General features: G+C 40.6%; 1 protein-coding gene across 3 annotated transcripts in view; it reads right to left on the reverse strand.

Annotated features, from left to right (window-relative positions):
• VPS28 (VPS28 subunit of ESCRT-I) overlaps nt 1-19,382 on the reverse strand; it is a 31,257-nt gene that overhangs the window by 10,310 nt on the left and 1,565 nt on the right. Inside the window, exons 4-9 of one of the 3 annotated variants that reach the window (XM_072925105.1) lie at nt 16,736-16,825; nt 16,489-16,594; nt 15,937-15,987; nt 15,233-15,319; nt 6,007-6,108; nt 3,694-3,747 (exon numbers count right to left, since the gene is read on the reverse strand). In XM_072925105.1, coding sequence (XP_072781206.1) covers nt 3,694-3,747; nt 6,007-6,108; nt 15,233-15,319; nt 15,937-15,987; nt 16,489-16,594; nt 16,736-16,825 — 490 coding nt within the window. Of the gene's footprint in view, nt 1-3,693; nt 3,748-6,006; nt 6,109-9,560; nt 9,738-15,232; nt 15,320-15,936; nt 15,988-16,488; nt 16,595-16,735; nt 16,826-19,382 lie in introns of those variants that run through there. The other 2 variants (XM_072925106.1, XM_041714133.2) reach the window with 2 other exon arrangements.

A 19,382-nucleotide genomic window follows, 5' to 3' on the forward strand; every position in this document is an offset into this window, starting at 1 on the left:
TTGGGGGGTTTTGAGGGGAAATTTGGAGAATTTTGGGGGGATCTTTGGGAATTTTGGGGATTTTTTGGGAATTTTGGGGATTTTTTGGGAATTTTGGAGGGACTTTGGAAGAATTTGGGGGATTTTGGGGAGATTTTGGGGAGTATTTTGGGGATTTTTTGAGATTAAGTCAACGAGTGGGGAGGGAAAAGGCGGAATTCTGGAGATTTTTGGGGAATTTGGGAATTTTTGAGGGGTTTTGGGGAATTTTAGGGATTTTTTGGGGGATTTTGGAAAGAATTTGGGGCATTTTTTAGGGGATTTTTTTGGAGAATTTTTAGGTGAATTTTTGGGATTTTTTTGAGACAAAGTCAACCAGTGGTGAGGAACAATCCTGGAATTTGGGGAAAACTGGGAATTGCGGGAATTTTGGTAATTTTAGGGAATTTTGGGAATTTTGGAGGGTTTTTGGGGGAATTTTTGGGGGGGTTTTGAGGGGTTTTGGGGGTTTTAAGGGGTTTTAAGGTAAATTTTGGGGGAATTTTAGGGATATTTTGGGGAAATTTTTGAGAATTTTGGGAATTTCGGGAATTTTGGAGGATTTTTTTTGGGAATTTTTGGGGAAGTTTTGGGAATATTGGGAATTTTTGGGGATTTTTTTGGGAATTTTTGGGGAAGTTTTGGGAATTCTTGAGGAATTTTGAGGGATTTGGGGTGTTTTTAGTCACATTTTCGGGGAATTTTTGGGGAGTTTTGGGATGCTTTTCTGGAGAATTTTTGGGGGATTTTTGGGAATATTTTGGGGAAATTTTGGGGATTTTTTTAGGACTGGAATTGGGGGATTTTGGGAGTGGAATTTTGGGGGGTTTGGGGAATTTTGGGACTGGTGGGGGTGGGGGCAGAATCAGCGTCTCCATCAGCTCCCGCAGGTCCGGCTGGATCTGGGAATTTTTGGGAATTCTGGGGAATTTCGGGAATTTTGGGAATTTTTTGGGAATTTTGGGGGAATTTTTGAGGGATTTTGGGGGGATTTTGGAGGAGTTTTGGGGGGTTTTAATGGGTTTTAAGGTGAATTTTGGGGGAGTTTTGGGGGATTTTTGGGGTTTTTTTTGGGATTTCAGGGATTTATTTGGGCGTTTGGGGGGATTTTTGGGAATTTTTGGGAGTTTTGGGGATTTTTTGGGAATTTTGGAGGGACTTTGGAAGAATTTGGGGATTTTTGGGGATTTTTTTGGAATTTCAGGGATTTATTTGGGGGTTTTGGGGGGAATTTAGAGAATTTTGGGGGGATTTTTGGGAATTTTGGGGAGATTTTTGGAGGAATTTTTGGGAATTTTGGGAATTTTTTCGGGAATTTTGGGGGGATTTTGGAGGAGTTTTGGGGGGTTTTAATGGATTTTAAGGCAAATTTTGGGGGATTTTAGGGATATTTTGGGGGAATTTTTGAGAATTTCAGGAATTTTGGGGGAATTTTTGAGAATTTTGGGAGTTTTGGGAATTTTTGGGGAATTTTTTGGGAATTTTTGGGGAAAGTTTGGGAAATCTTGAGGGATTTGAGGGATTTTTTGTCACATTTTAGGGGATTTTTTGGGAAGTTTTGGGAATATTGTGATTTTTTGGGGAAATTTTAGGAATTCTTGAGGAATTTGGGGGGTTTTAGTCACATTTTCGGGGATTTTTGGGAATTTTTGGGAAGTTTTGGGTAGTTTTGGGAATATTGGGTATTTTGGGAAATTTTGGGAATTCTTGAGGAATTTTGAGGGATTTGGGGGGTTTTTAGTCACATTTTCGGGGAATTTTTGGGGAGTTTTGGGATGTTTTTCTGGAGAATTTTTGGGGGGATTTTTGGGAATATTTTGGGGAGATTTTTCTGGAATTTTTGGAATTTTTTGGGGCATTTTGTGGGAATTTGGGGGGATTTTTTGGGATTTTTTATGGAATTTCAGGGATTTATTTGGGCATTTTGGGGGATTTTTGGGCGTTTTGGGGGGATTTTGGGGAATTTTGGGGGGATTTTTGGGAATTTTGGGTATTTTTGGGAATTTTGGGGGGATTTTTGGAGGAATTTTTGGGGATTTTGGAAAATTTTGGGGTAATTTTTGGGGGATTTTTGAAGGGTTTTGGGGGGTTTTAATGGGTTTTAAGGTAAAATTTGGGGGATTTTTTGGGATATTTTGGGGTAATTTTTGAGAATTTTAGCAATTTTGGGGGAATTTTTGAGAATTTTGGGAGTTTTGGGAATTTGGGGAATTTTTGGGGAAGTTTTGGGGAAGTTTTGGGAATTCTTGAGGGCTTTGGGAGCTTTTAGTCACATTTTCGGGGAGTTTTGGGATGTTTTCCTGGAGAATTTTTGGGGGATTTTTGGGGGGATTTTTGGGAATATTTTGGGGAATTTTTTAGGACTGGAATTGGGGGATTTTGGGAGTGGAATTTTGGGAGATTTTGGGAATTTTGGGACTGGCGGGGGGGGCAGAGAGCTCATCCGCGTCATCGTCTCCATCAGCTCCCGCAGGTCCGGCTGGATCTGGGAATTTCCGAATTTCGGGAATTTTGGGAATTTTTGGGGCATTTTGGGGCAATTTTACGAGATTTTTGGGGAATTTTGGAGGGGTTTCGGGGGATTTTAAGTGGTTTTAAGGCAGAATTTTGGGGATTTTTAGGGATTTTTTAAAGAATTTTGAGAATTTTTGGGGAAATTTGGAGAGAATTTTGGGGATTTTTTGGGAATTTTGGGAAAGTCTTTGGGATATGGGGAATTTTTAGGGAATTGTCGAGGATTTTTTGGGAATTTTGGGATTTTTGGGAAAATTTGGGAATTTTTGGGGGGAATTTTGGGGGGTTTAAGGGGTTTAAAGGCAAATTTTGTGGAATTTTTAGTGATTTTTTTAAATTGTGGAGGATTTTTTTGGATTTTGGAGGAGTTTAGGGGGAGTTTTGGGATTTTGAGGGATTTTTTTGGAATTTTGAGAAATTTGGGGGGAATTTTTGAGGCATTTCGGGGATTATTTTTGGGAATTTTTTTGAATTTTTGGGACCAGAATTGGGGAATTTTTTGGGAATTTTGGGGGATTTTTGGGAATGGAAATGGGGGATTTTTGGGACCAGATTTTGGGGATTTTTTGGGAATTTTGGGGGCTGGAACAGGGGCATTTTGGAACAAGAATTGGTGGTTTTTTTGGGAATTTTTGGGAATAGAATTGGACAATTTTTTGTGAGTTTTGGGGGATTTTTGGGAATGGAAACGGGGAATTTTTGGGAATTTTTGGGACCAGAATTTTGGGGATTTTTTGGGAATTTTTGGGGCTGGAACTGGGGCATTTTGGAACAAGAATTGGTGATTTTTTTGGGGAATTTTTGGGACCAGAATTGGGGAATTTTTTTTGCATTTTTGGGAATGGAAAAGGGGGATTTTTGGGAATTTTTGGGACCAGATTTTGGGGATTTTGGGGAATTTTTGAGACCGGATTTTGGGGATTTTTTGGTAATTTTGGGGGATTTTTGGGAATGGAAATGGGGGATTTTTGGGACCGGATTTTGGGAATTTTTGGGAACTTTTGGGACCGGATTTTGAGGATTTTTTGGGGAATTTTGAGGGATATTTGGGACCAGATTTTGGGGAATTTTTGGGACCAGATTTTGGGGATTTTGGGGAATTTTTGGGACCAGATTTTGGATATTTTTGGGGGAATTTTTGGGGATTTTGGCCATTCCCACCTCGTCCATGGCGCGGATCTCCAGGCGCAGTTTGTCCATCACGGTGATGAAAAGCTGCCAAAATTCCAACGGAAATTCGGGATCAGCCCCGGCCCAAACCCCCCAGAAATCCCCCCAAAAATTCCGTCAAAAATAACAAAATCCCCCCAAAAAAATCCCCCAAAAAATCCCCCCAAAATCCCTTTAAAAAAATTACTCCCAAAAAAAATCCCCCCAAAATCCCCCCAAAAATCCCTTAAAAATAACAAAATCCCCCCCAAAAATCCCTTTAAAAATAACAAAATCCCCCCAAAAAAATCCTCCAAAAAATTCCCCCAAATTCCTTCAAAAATAACAAAAACCCCCAAAAATATCCCCCCAAAAAATTCCCCCAAAATTAACAAAATCCCCCCAAAAAATCCCCCAAAAAATCCCCCAAAAATTAACAAAATCCCCCCAAAAAATCCCCCCAAAATTAAGAAAAACCCCCCAAAAAAATCCCCAAAAATATCCCCCAAAATCCCTTTAAAAAAATTACTCCCAAAAAAATCCCCCCAAAATCCCGAAAAAAATAACAAAATCCCCCCAATAATCCTTTAAAAAATAACAAAATCCCCCCCAAAAAAATCCTCCAAAAAATTCCCCCAAATTCCTTCAAAAATTAAAAAAAAACCAAAAAAAATCCCCCCAAAAATTCCAAAATTAACAAAATCCCCCCAAAAAATTCCCAGAAAAATCCCCCAAAAATTAACAAAATCCCCCAAAAAATCCCCCCAAAATTAACAAAATCCCCCCCAAAAAAATCCCCCAAAAATTCCCCCAAAATCCCTTTAAAAAAAATTACTCCCAAAAAATTCCCCCAAAATCCTGAAAAAAAAAATAAAATCCCCCCATTAAAATCCCTTCAAAAATAACAAAATCCCCCCAAAAATCCCCCCAAAATATCCCCCAAAAATTCCTTCAAAAATAACAAAACCCCCAAAAAATCCCCCCAAAAAATTCCCCCAAAATTAACAAAATCCCCCCAAAAAATCCCCCAAAATTAACAAAATCCCCCCAAAAAAATCCCCCCAAAATCCCCCCAAAAATAACAAAATCCCCTCCAAAAAAATCCCCCAAAAAATCCCTTAAAAATTAATGAAATACTCCAAAAAAATCAAAAAAACATTAAAAAAGCCCCTTAAAAATTACAATACCCAAAAAAAAATCCCCAAAAAATCCCTTAAAAAATAACAAAATACCCCCAAAAAATTCCCCAAAAAATCCCCAAAAAGCCCTTAAAAAATAACAAAATACCCCCAAAAATCCCCCAAAAAAATCCCCAAAAAATCTCATAAAAATAAGAAAATACCCCCCAAAAGATCCCCCCCAAATCCCTCAAAAAATAACAAAATACCCAAAAAAAATCCCTTAAAAAATGACCAAAAAAACCACAAAAAATACTTTAAAAAACAAAATGGCCCCAAAAATCACAAAAATTTCTCATAAAAATACCCCCAAAAAATCACAAAAAAAGTTTAAAAATCACCCAAAAACCCCATAAAAACATCCAAAAATCCCAAAAAAAATCTAAAAAAATCATTTAAAAAATCAAAAAAAATCACATAAAAATACCCAAAAAATAACAAAACAATCCAAAAAATGACCAAAAAATTCCCATAAAAATACCACAAAAATACCCCAAAAAAATCACAAAAAAATCCTAAAAAATTCCCATAACAATATCCAAAAGAAAAAGATCCCAAAATTCCAAAAAAAATCATTAAAAAATTTTTAAAATAATCACAAAAATTTTAAAAATAATCACAAAAAATTAGGGAAATAGAAATCTCTTAAAAAATAGTGAAAAAATTTTAAATATTCACAAAAAAAATTACACGCAAAAAAATCCCCTCAAAATCACAAAACAATCACCAAAAAGTCACAAAACATTCACATAAAAATACCCCAAAAATTCCAAAATTCAAAAAAAAATTCCCCAAAAATATCCCCAAAAAATCCCATTAAAAGCCCAAAAAAACCCTCAAAAATCAAAAAAAAAATCCAAAAAATATCACAAAATAATCGCTAAAAACGCAAAAAAATCGCCAAAAAAACCCCAAATTTTTTTAAACCCTTCACAAAAAAATATTTTTTAAATGCAAAAAAAATCAACAAAAAATCACAAAAAATACAAATAAAAAATAAAAAAATCCAAAAAAAAACCCTAAAAAATCCATTTAAAAATCCCAAAAAATAGGAATAAATTTCCCCAATCGCCCACGCATTCCCAAATTCCCGAAATTCCCAGAAAATTCCCGGAATTCCCGGAAAAAACGGGAATTTTGGGCTCACGGAGACGATGTCGGCGATGCAGCGGTTGAGGTTCCCTTTGTCGTCCTTGATGGTGATTGGTCGATCCTCGCGGATCCGCTCCATGGCCAGGGGGCAATCCAGCTGGAAATTCCCAAAATTCCCAAATTTCCCAAAATTCCCAAATTTCCGAGCCAAAATTCCCAAAAATTCCTGAAAAAATCCACCAAAAAAGCCCAAAATTCCCAATTTTAGCCCCAATTCCATCAATGATTGAGGGCCAATCCAGCTAAAAATTCAAAAAAAATCCCAAATATCCCAAAATTCCCAAAATTCCCAAAATTCCCAAATTTCCCCATCCACTCCCCAATTTCCGAGCCAAAATTCCCAAAAATTCCTGAAAAAATCCACCAAAAAAAGCCCAAAATTCCCAATTTTAGCCCCAATTCCATCCATGGCCAGGGGCCAATCCAGCTGAAAATTCCCAAAAATTCCCAAATTTCCCAAAATTCCCAAATTTCCATATCCATTCCCAAATTTCCAAGCCAAAATTCCCAAAAATTCCTGAAAAAATCCCAGAAAAATCCCCAAAATTCCCAACCCCAAAATTCCCAGAAATTCCTGCAAAAATCTCCCAGAAAAAGCCCAAAAATTCCCAATTTTACTCCCAAATTCCCAAAATTCCCAAATTTCCCAAAATTCCCAAATTTCCCCATCCATTCCCAAATTTCCGAGACAAAATTCCCAAAAATTCCTGCAAAAATCCCCCCCAAAAAAGCCCAAAATTCCCAATTTTAGCCCCAATTCCATCCATGGCCAGGGGCCAATCCAGCTGAAAATTCCCAAAAATTCCCAAATTTCCCAAAATTCCCAAATTTCCCCATCCACTCCCAAATTTCCGAGCCAAAATTCCCAAAAATTCCTGAAAAAATCCACCAAAAAAAGCCCAAAAAAAGCCCAAAATTCCCAATTTTAGCCCCAATTCCATCAATGACTGGGGGTCAATCCAGCTGAAAATTCCCAAAAATTCCCAAATTCCCAAAAATTCCCAAATTTCCCAAAATTCCCAAATTTCTGAGCCAAAACTCCCAAAAATTCCTGAAAAAAACCACCCAAAAATAGCCCAAAATTCCCAATTTTAGCCCCAATTCCATCCATGGCCGGGGGCCAATCCAGCTGAAAATTCCCAAAAATTCCCAAAATTCCCAAATTTCCCAAAATTTCAGAGCCAAAATTCCCAAAAAATCCTGAAAAAATCCACCAAAAAAAGCCCAAAATTCCCAATTTTAGCTCAAATTCCATCCAATCCAGCTGGGAATTCCCAAAAATTCCCAAATTTCCCAAAATTCCCAAATTTCCCAAAATTCCCAAATTTCCCCATCCACTCCCAAATTTCCAAACCAAAATTCCCAAAAATTCCTGAAAAAATCCACCAAAAAAAGCCCCAAAATTCCCAATTTTAGCCCCAATTCCATCCATGGCCAGGGGCCAATCCAGCTGGAAATTCCCAAAAATTCCCAAATTTCCCAAAATTCCCAAATTTCCCTCCATTCCCAAATTTCCAAGCCGAAATTCCCAAAAATTCCTGAAAAAATCCCACAAAATCCCCAAAATTCCCAACCACAAAATTCCAAATTTCAGTCCCAAAATTCCCAGAAATTCCTTCAAAAATCTCCCAGAAAAACCCCAAAAATTCCCAATTTTACTCCCAAATTCCCAAAATTCCCAAATTTCCCAAAATTCCCAAATTTCCGAGCCAAAATTCCCAAAAATTCCCGAAAAAATCCACAAAAAAAAGCCCAAAATTCCCAATTTTAGCCCCAATTCCATCCATGATTGGGGGCCAATCCAGCTGAAAATTCCCAAAAATTCCCAAATTTCCCAAAATTCCCAAATTTCCCCATCCACTCCCAAATTTCTGAGCCAAAATTCCCAAAAATTCCTGAAAAAATCCCACAAAATTCCCCAAAATTCCCAACCCCAAAATTCCAAATTTCAGTCCCAAAATTCCCAGAAATTCCTGCAAAAATCTCCCAGAAAAAGCCCAAAAATTCCCAATTTTACACCCAAATTCCCAAAATTCCCAAATTTCCCCATCCATTCCCAAATTCCCGAGCCGAAATTCCCAAAAATTCCTGAAAAAATCCACCAAAAAAAGCCCAAAATTCCCAATTTTAGCCCCAATTCCATCCATGATTGGGGGCCAATCCAGCTGAAAATTCCCAAAAATTCCCAAATTTCCCAAAATTCCCAAATTTCCCCATCCACTCCCAAATTTCTGAGCCAAAATTCCCAAAAATTCCTGAAAAAATCCCACAAAATTCCCCAAAATTCCCAACCCCAAAATTCCAAATTTCAGTCCCAAAATTCCCAGAAATTCCTGCAAAAATCTCCCAGAAAAAGCCCAAAAATTCCCAATTTTACACCCAAATTCCCAAAATTCCCAAATTTCCCCATCCATTCCCAAATTCCCGAGCCGAAATTCCCAAAAATTCCTGAAAAAATCCACCAAAAAAAGCCCAAAATTCCCAATTTTAGGCCCAATTCCATCCATGGCCAGGGGCCAATCCAGCTGAAAATTCCCAAAAATTCCCAAATTTCCCAAAATTCCCAAATTTCCCCATCCATTCCCAAATTTCCGAGCCAAAATTCCCAAAAATTCCCGAAAAAATCCACCAAAAAAAGCCCAAAAAAAGCCCAAAATTCCCAATTTTAGCCCCAATTCCATCAATGACTGGGGGTCAATCCAGCTGAAAATTCCCAAAAATTCCCAAATTCCCAAAAATTCCCAAATTTCCCAAAATTCCCAAATTTCTGAGCCAAAACTCCCAAAAATTCCTGAAAAAAACCACCCAAAAATAGCCCAAAATTCCCAATTTTAGCCCCAATTCCATCCATGGCCAGGGGCCAATCCAGCTGAAAATTCCCAAAAATTCCCAAATTTCCCAAAATTCCCAAAATTTCAGAGCCAAAATTCCCAAAAAATCCTGAAAAAATCCACCAAAAAAAGCCCAAAATTCCCAATTTTAGCTCAAATTCCATCCAATCCAGCTGGGAATTCCCAAAAATTCCCAAATTTCCCAAAATTCCCAAATTTCCCAAAATTCCCAAATTTCCCCATCCACTCCCAAATTTCCAAACCAAAATTCCCAAAAATTCCTGAAAAAATCCACCAAAAAAAGCCCCAAAATTCCCAATTTTAGCCCCAATTCCATCCATGGCCAGGGGCCAATCCAGCTGGAAATTCCCAAAAATTCCCAAATTTCCCAAAATTCCCAAATTTCCCCATCCATTCCCAAATTTCCGAGCCAAAATTCCCAAAAATTCCTGCAAAATCCCACCCAAAAAACCCAAAATTCCCAAATTTTTGCCAAGTTCATTCCATTGTCAGGAATGAACCAGCTGAAAATTCCCAAAAATTCCCAAATTTTCCCAAAATTCCCAAATTTCCCCATCCACTCCCCAATTTCCGAGTCAAAATTCCCAAAAATTCCTGAAAAAATCCCAGAAAAATCCCCAAAATTTCCAACCCCAAAATTCCAAATTTCAGTCCCAAAATTCCCAGAAATTTCTGCAAAAATCTCCCAGAAAAACCCCAAAAATTCCCAATTTTACTCCCAAATTCCCAAAATTCCCAAAATTCCCAAATTTCCCCATCCACTCCCAAATTTCCGAGCCAAAATTCCCAAAAAATTCCTGAAAAAATCCACCAAAAAAAGCCCAAAATTCCCAATTTTAGCCCCAATTCCATCCATGGCCAGGGGGCAATCCAGCTGAAAATTCCCAAAAATTCCCAAAATTCCCAAAATTCCCAAATTTCCCCATCCATTCCCAAATTTCTGAGCCGAAATTCCCAAAAATTCCAGAAAAAATCCCACAAAATTCCCCAAAATTCCCAACCCCAAAATTCCAAATTTCAGTCCCAAAATTCCCAGAAATTTCTGCAAAAATCTCCCAGAAAAAAACCAAAAATTCCCAATTTTACTCCCAAATTCCCAAAATTCCCAAATTTCCCAATCCACTCCCAAATTTCCAAGCCAAAATTCCCAAAAATTCCTGAAAAAATCCACCAAAAAAAGCCCAAAATTCCCAATTTTAGCCCCAATTCCATCCATGGCCAGGGGCCAATCCAGCTGAAAATTCCCAAAAATTCCCAAAATTCCCAAATTTCCCAATCCACTCCCAAATTTCCGAGCCAAAATTCCCAAAAAATCCTGAAAAAATCCGAAAAAAAAAGCCCCAAAATTCCCAATTTTAGCCCCAATTCCATCCATGATTGAGGGCCAATCCAGCTAAAAATTTAAAAAAAAATCCCAAATTTCCCAAAATTCCCAAATTTCCCCATCCACTCCCAAATTTCCGAGCCAAAATTCCCAAAAATTCCTGAAAAAATCCCAAAAAAAATCCCCAAAATTCCCAACCCCAAAATTCCAAATTTCAGTCCCAAAATTCCCAGAAATTCCTGCAAAAATCTCCCAGAAAAAACCCAAAAATTCCCAATTTTACTCCCAAATTCCCAAAATTCCCAAATTTCCCCATCCACTCCCAAATTTCCGAGCCAAAATTCCCAAAAATTCCTGAAAAAATCCACCAAAAAAAAGCCCAAAATTCCCAATTTTAGCCCCAATTCCATCCATGGCCAGGGGCCAATCCAGCTGAAAATTCCCAAAAATTCCCAAATTCCCAAAAATTCCCAAATTTCCCAAAATTCCCGAGCCAAAATTCCCAGAAATTCCCAAAAATTCCTGATAAAATACGAAAAAAAAAGCCCCAAAAATCCAAATTTTAGCCCCAATTCCATCCATGGCCAGGGGCCAATCCAGCTAAAAATTCCCAAAAATTCCCAAATTTCCCAAAATTCCCAAATTTCCCCATCCACTCCCAAATTTCTGAGCCAAAATTCCCAAAAATTCCTGAAAAAATCCACCAAAAAAAGCCCAAAATTCCCAATTTTAGCCCCAATTCCATCCATGGCCAGGGGCCAATCCAGCTGAAAATTCCCAAAAATTCCCAAATTCCCAAAATTCCCAAATTTCCCCATCCACTCCCAAATTTCTGAGACAAAATTCCCAAAAATTCCTGAAAAAATCCCACAAAAATCCCCAAAATTCCCAACCCCAAAATTCCAAATTTCAGTCCCAAAATTCCCAGAAATTCCTGCAAAAATCTCCCAGAAAAACCCCAAAAATTCCCAATTTTACTCCCAAATTCCCAAAATTCCCAAAATTCCCAAATTTCCCCATCCATTCCCAAATTTCTGAGCCAAATATCCCAAAAATTCCTGAAAAAATCCGTAAAAAAAAGCCCCAAATTCCCATTTTTAGCCCCAATTCCATCAATGATTGAGGGCCAATCCAGCTAAAAATTCAAAAAAAATCCCAAATATCCCAAAATTCCCAAAATTCCCAAAATTCCCAGATTTCCATATCCATTCCCAAATTTCTGAGCCAAAATTCCTGAAAAATTCCGGGAAAATCCACCAAAAAAACCCAAAAAAAGCCCAAAATTCCCAATTTTAGCCCCAATTCCATCAATGATTGAGGGCCAATCCAGCTCAAAATTCCCGAAAATTCCCAAATTTCCCAAATTTCCCAAATTTCTGAGCCAAAATTCCCAAAAATTCCTGAAAAAATCCCCCAAAAAAAGCCCAAAATTCCCAACCCCAAAATTCCAAATTTCAGTCCCAAAATTCCCAGAAATTCCTGCAAAAATCTCCCAGAAAAAACCCAAAATTTCCCAATTTTACTCCCAAATTCCCAAATTTCCCAAATTCCCAAAATTCCCAAATTTCCCCATCCACTCCCAAATTTCTGAGCCAAAATTCCCAAAAATTCCGGAAAAAATCCACCAAAAAAACCCAAAAAAAGCCAAAATTCCCAATTTTATCCCCAATTCCGTCCATGGCCAGGGGCCAATCCAGCTGAAAATTCCCAAAAATTCCCAAAATTCCCAAAATTCCCAAATTTCCCAAAATTCCCAAATTTCCCCATCCACTCCCAAATTTCCGAGCCAAAATTCCCAAAAATTCCTGCAAAAATCCCAGAAAAATCCCCAAAATTCCCCAAAATTCCAAATTTCAGTCCCAAAATTCCCAGAAATTCCTGCAAAAATCTCCCAGAAAAACACCAAAAATTCCCAATTTTACTCCCAAATTCCCAAAATTCCCAAATTTCCCCATCCATTCCCAAATTTCCATATCCATTCCCAAATTTCCGAGCCGAAATTCCCAAAAATTCCTGAAAAAATCAACCAAAAAAAGCCCAAAATTCCCAATTTTAGCCCCAATTCCATCCATGACTGGGGGGTAATCCAGCTAAAAATTCCCAAAAATTCCCAAATTTCCCAAAATTCCCAAATTTCCCCATCCATTCCCAAATTTCCGAGCCAAAATTCCCAAAAATTCCTGCAAAAATCCACCAAAAAAAGCCCAAAAAAAGCCCAAAATTCCCAATTTTAGCCCCAGCTCATTCCATGGTCAGGGGCCAATCCGGCTGAAAATTCCCAAAAATTCCCAAATTTCCCAAAATTCCCAAATTTCCGAGCCAAAATTCCCCCAAAATTCCGGAAAAAATCCAACTAAAATAGCCCAAAATTCCCAATTTTAGCCCCAATTCCATCCATGATTGGGGGCCAATTCAGCTGAAAATTCCCCAAAATTCCCAAATTTCCCAAAATTCCCAAATTTCCGCACCCATTCCCAAATTTCTGAGCCAAAATTCCCAAAAATTCCTGAAAAAATCCACCAAAAAAACTCCAAAAAAAGCCCAAAATTCCCAATTTTAGCCCCAATTCCATCCATGGCCAGGGGCCAATCCAGCTGAAAATTCCCAAAAATTCCCAAAATTCCCAAAATTCCCAAATTTCCCCATCCACTCCCAAAATTTCCGAGCCAAAATTCCCAAAAATTCCTGAAAAAATCCACCAAAAAAAGCCCAAAATTCCCAATTTTAGCCCCAATTCCATCCATGGCCAGGGGCCAATCCAGCTGAAAATTCCCAAAAATTCCCAAATTTCCCAAAATTCCCAAATTCCCGAGCCAAAATTCCCAAAAATTCCTGAAAAAATCCCATAAAAATCCCCAAAATTCCCAACCCCAAAATTCCAAATTTCAGTCCCAAAATTCCCAAAAATTCCTGCAAAAATTCCCACAAAACCCAAAAAAAATCCCAAATTTTTGCCCAAAATCCCAAATATTTCGCTCAAAATTCCACAAAATTTCCGTTCCTGGAATCCCAAACTCCCAAAATTCCCAAATTCCCAAATTTTATTCCCAAATATTTTCTTCCATTTCTCGATTTCAGTCAAGAATTCCAAGAAAAATCCTGAAAAAATCCCCAAAATTCCCCCCAAAAATCCCAAATTTTCACCCCAAATCCCCAAAATTCCCAATCCCACAATCCCAAATTCCCAAATTCTGGCCCAAAAATTCCCCCAAAAATCCCAAATTTTCACCCCAAATCCCCAAAATTCCCAATCCCACAATCCCAAATTCCCAAATCACAGCCCAAAAATTCCCAAAATTCCCCAAATTTATTCCCAAATTTTTCTCTTCTGCTGCTGCATTTCAGTCGAAATTCAGCGCAAAAAACTCAAAAAAACTCCAAAAAAACCCAAATTTTCTCTGAATTTCGCCCAAATTTCACCCAAATTTTGCCCAAAATCCCTCAAATTTCACCCAAAATTCCACAATTGAATTCCCAAATTTTTCCCTTTTGTGTCTCAATTTTAGTTAAAAATTAACGCAAAAAACTCCAAAAAATCCCGCAAAAAATCCAAATTTTGCACAAATTTCGCCCAAATTTCACCCAAATTTTGCCCAAAATCCCTGAAATTTCACCCAAAATTCCCAAATTTAATTCCCAAACTTTTCTTCTCAACTTCCCAATTTTAGTCAAAAATCAACACAAAAAACTCCAAAAAATCCCTCCAGAAATCCAAATTTCGCCCAAATTTCATCCAAATTTCGCCCCAAACCCCTCAAATTTCACCCAAAAATTCCCAAAATTCCCCAAATTTTATTCCCAAATTTTTCTCTTCCGTGTCTCAATTTTAGCCAAAAATTAACGCAAAAAACTCCAAAAAAACCCCGCAAAAAATTCAAATTTCACCCAAATTTCGCCCAAATTTCGTCCAAATTTCAACAAAAACCCCTCAAATTTTTCCCTAAAATTCCCAAAATTCCCAAAATTCCCAAAACTCACCCGGAATTTCCGGCAGAAGTCGTCGATGGTGCCGATCTCCCCGCCCTGCACCTGCTTCCCGCCAACTCCAAAAATCCCCAAAATTCCCCCAAAAATCCACAAATTTTCACCCCAAATCCCCAAAATTCCCAATCCCATAATCCCAAATTCCCAAATTTTGGACCAAAAATTCCCAAAATTCTCCAAATTTATTCCCAAATTTTTTTCTTCTGCTGCTGCATTTCAGTCAAAAATCAGTGAGAAAAACTCAAAAAAATTCCAAAAAAAACCCAAAAATTGTCCAAATTTCACCCAATTTTTGCCCAAAATCCCTCAAATTTCACCCAAAAATTCCCAAAATTCCCAAATTTCATTCCCAAATTTTTCCCTTCTGTGTCTCAATTTTAGTGAAAAATTAACGCAAAAAATGCTGCAAAAATTCCAAATTTTGCCCAAATTTCACCCAAATTTCGCCCAAATTTTGCCCAAATTTCAGCCAAAACCCCTCAAATTTTTCCCTAAAATTCCCAAAATTCCCAAAATTCACCCGGAATTTCCGGCAGAAGTCGTCGATGGTGCCGATCTCCCCGCCCTGCACCTGCTTCCCGCCAACTCCCAAAATCCCAAAATTCCCCAAAAAAATCCCAAATTTTCACCCCAAATCCCCAAATTCCCAATCCCAGAATCCCAAATCCCAAATTTTGGCCCAAAAATTCCCAAAATTCCCCAATTTCATTCCCAAATTTTTCCCTTTTGTGTCTCAATTTTAGTTAAAAATTAACACAAAAACCTCCAAAAAATCCCGCAAAATATCCAAATTTTGCCCAAATTTCGCCCAAATTTCGCCCAAATTTTGCCCAAAATCCCTCAAATTTCACCCAAAATTCCCAAAATTCCCAAATTCCATTCCCAAACTTTTCTTCCCAACTTCCCAATTTTAGTGAGAAATTAACGCAAAAAATGCCGCAAAAATTCCAAATTTCACCCAAATTTCGCCCAATTTTCACCCAATTTTCACCCAAATTTTGCCCAAAATCCCTCAAATTTCACCCAAAATTCCCGAATTTCCCAAAATTCCCAAAACTCACCCGGAATTTCCGGCAGAAGTCGTCGATGGTGCCGATCTCCCCTCCCTGCACCTGCTTCCCGCCAACTCCCAAATTCCCAAAATTCCCCTAAAAAATCCCCAAAAATCCCAAATTTCACCCCAAATCCCCAAATTCCCAATTCCACAATCCCAAATCCCCAAATTCTGGCCCAAAAATTCCCAAAATTCCCAAATTTCATTCCCAAATTTTTCCTTTCTGTGTCTCAATTTTAGTTGAAATTCAGCACAAAAACCACAAAAAAAACACCAAAAAAACCCCAAAAATTCTCCAAACTTCACCCAAATTTTGCCCAAAATCCCTCAAATTTCACCCAAAAATTCCCAAAATTCCCAAATTTCATTCCCAAACTTTTGTTATCCACTTCTCAAATTCAGGCAGAAATCAGTGCAAAAAACTCCAAAAAATGCCGCAAAAAATCCAAATTTTGCCCAAATTTCGTCTAAATTTCACCGCAAACCCCTCAAATTTCACCCAAAAATTCCCAAAATTCCCAAATTTCATTCCCAAACTTTTCTTCTCAACTTCCCAATTTTAGTGAAAAATTAACGCAAAAAATGCCGCAAAAATTCCGAATTTTGCCCAAATTTCACCCAAATTTCGCCCAATTTTCACCCAAATTTCACCCAAATTTCGTCCAAATTTCACCCAAAATTCCCGAAATTCCCGAAATTCCCAAAACTCACCCGGAATTTCCGGCAGAAGTCGTCGATGGTGCCGATCTCCCCGCCCTGCACCTGCTTCCCGCCAACTCCAAAAATCCCCAAATTCCCCCAAAAATCCCCAAAAATCCCAAATTTCACCCAAAATCCTTCAAATTCCCAATCCCACAATCCCAAATTCCCAAATTTTGGCCCAAAAATTCCCAAAATTCCCCAATTTCATTCCCAAAATTTTCTCCTCCAGTTCTCAATTTTAGTCAAAAATCAACACAAAAAACCCCGAAAAATACCGTAAAAATTCCGAATTTCACCCAAATTTTGCCCAAATTTCACCCAAATTTCGCCCAAAATCCCTCAAATTTCACCCAAAAATTCCCAAAATTCCCAAAATTCCCAAATTTCATTTCCCAAACTTTTCTTCTCAACTTCCCAATTTTAGTCAAAAATCAACGCAAAAAACTCAAAAAAAATCCCGCAAAAAATTCAAATTTTGCCCGAATTTCACCCAATTTTCGCCCAAATTTCGCCCAAATTTCACCCAAAATTCCCAAAATTCCCGAAATTCCCGAAACTCACCCGGAATTTCCGGCAGAAGTCGTCGATGGTGCCGATCTCCCCGCCCTGCACCTGCTTCAGCGCCGCCTTGAACTGCACCAGGAGCCGCGAGCACGCCGCCGTGTACCTGAAAATTCCCAAATTTTCCCGGAATTTTCCCGGAATTTTCCCGGAATTTCCGGGTTTTTCCGTCTGGCATTCCCAGCTCTAGGGGCTGACAGGGATTTTGGGGATTTTTGGGGTGATTTTGGGGGATTTTGGGGCTCACTCGTTGGGTGTGACGCAGTCTTTGATGTACGCCTTCTCCAGAGCCTGCAGCGTCTTCACCACCGCAAACAGCTCCGCCATGTTGTCGTACCTGCGGCGTACTGGTTATACTGGTTTGTACTGGGAGGGACTGGGATTGGATTGGGAGGGACTGGGATATACTGGGAATGGATTGGGAGCCACTAGGAGCCACTGGGATATACTGGGAATGGACTGGGATATACTGGGAATGGATTGGGAGGGACTGGGAGCCACTGGGATGGACTGGGATGGACTGGGAATGGATTGGGATGGACTGGGAATGGACTGGGAGGGACTGGGATGGGACTGGGATGGACTGGGATGGACTGGGATGGACTGGGATGAACTGGGATGGGATTGGGATGGACTGGGATGGGATTGGGATGGACTGGGAGGGACTGGGACTGAATTGGGATGGACTGGTTTGTACTGGGATATACTGGGAATGGACTGAGATGGACTGGGAGGGACTGGGAATGGATTGGGAGGGACTGGGATGGGACTGGGATGGGACTGGGAGGGACTGGGATGGGACTGGGATATACTGGGAATGGACTGAGATGGACTGGGAGGGACTGGGAATGGATTGGGAGGGACTGGGATGGACTGGGATGGGACTGGGAGGGACTGGGATATACTGGGAGCCACTGGGAGGGACTGGGATGGGATTATGGGATACTGGGAATGGACTGGGATATACTGGGAATGGATTGGGAGAGACTAGGAGGGACTGGGATATAGTGAGAATGGACTGGGAGCCACTGGGATATACTGGGATGGGACTGGGAGGGACTGGGATGGGATTATGGCATACTGGGATAGACTGGGATTAACTGGGATGGGACTGGGATGGACTGGGAGGGACTGGGATATACTGGGAACGGACTGGCATATACTGGGATTAACTGGGATTAACTGGGATGGGACTGGGATGGACTGGGAGGGACTGGGATGGACTGGGAGGGACTGGGAGGGACTGGGATGGACTGGGATGAACTGGGATGGACTGGGATGGACTGGGATGGACTGGGATGGACTGGGAGGGACTGGGAGGGACTGGGATGGACTGGGAGGGACTGGGATGGACTGGGATGGACTGGGATGGACTGGGAGGGACTGGGAGGGACTGGGAGGGACTGGGATGGACTGGGATGGACTGGGATATACTGGGAGCCACTGGGACTGGGATATACTGGGAGGGACTGGGATGAACAGGAACAGCTCCGCCATGTTGTCGTACCTGCCGCGTACTGGTTATACTGGTTTGTACTGGTTTGTACTGGTTTGTACTGGGAGGGACTGGGAGGGACTGGGATGGACTGGGATGGGATTGGGATGGACTGGGATGGACTGGGATGGACTGGGATGGACTGGGATGGACTGGGATGGACTGGGATGGACTGGGAGGGACTGGGATGGACTGGGAGGGACTGGGAATGGACTGGGATGGACTGGGATATACTGGGAATGGATTGGGAGGGACTGGGATGGACTGGGATATACTGGGAATGGATTGGGAGGGACTGGGATGGACTGGGATGGACTGGGATATACTGGGAATGGATTGGGAGGGACTGGGATGGACTGGGATGGACTGGGATATACTGGGAATGGATTGGGAGGGACTGGGATGGACTGGGATATACTGGGATATGCTGGGAATGGATTGGGAGGGACTGGGACATACTGGGAATGGATTGGGAGGGACTGGGAGGGACTGGGAATGGACTGGGAGGGACTGGGATGGACTGGGATATACTGGGAATGGATTGGGAGGGACTGGGATGGACTGGGAGGGACTGGGATGGACTGGGATGGACTGGGATGGACTGGGATATACTGGGAATGGATTGGGAGGGACTGGGAGGGACTGGGAATGGACTGGGAGGGACTGGGATATACTGGGAATGGACTGGGAGGGACTGGGAGGGACTGGGATGGACTGGGATGGACTGGGATATACTGGGAATGGATTGGGAGGGACTGGGAGGGACTGGGAATGGAGTGGGATTAACTGAGATTAACTGGGATATACTGGGAATGGGCTGGGATGGACTGGGACGGGACTGGGACATACTGGGATAAACTGGGATGGGATTGGGATATACTGTGACATACTGGGATGGGACTGGTTTATACTGGGAGGGACTGGGAGCCACTGGGACATACTGGGAGGGACTGGGATGAACAGGAACAGCTCCGCCATGTTGTACCTGCGCAAACTGGGAGTACTGGGATGGACTGGGATGGACTGGAATTAACTGGGATGGACTGGGATGGACTGGGATGAACTGGGATATACTGGGATGGACTGGGATTAACTGGGATGGGACTGGGATGGACTGGGAGGGACTGGGATTAACTGGGATGGACTGGGAGCCACTGGGACAAACTGGGATTAACTGGGATGGGACTGGGATTGACTGGGACTGAACTGGGAATGAACTGGGATGGACTGGGACATACTGGGATTAACTGGGATGGGACTGGGACATACTGGGATTAACTGGGATGGGACTGGGACTGAACTGGGATTAACTGGGATGGGACTGGGACTGAACTGGGATGGACTGGGAAGGACTGGGATATACTGGGAATGGACTGGGATATACTGGGAATGGATTGGG

The sequence above is a fragment of the Taeniopygia guttata genome, chromosome 2, assembly GCF_048771995.1.
Source record: "Taeniopygia guttata chromosome 2, bTaeGut7.mat, whole genome shotgun sequence".
Classification (NCBI taxonomy): Eukaryota; Metazoa; Chordata; class Aves; order Passeriformes; family Estrildidae; genus Taeniopygia; species Taeniopygia guttata.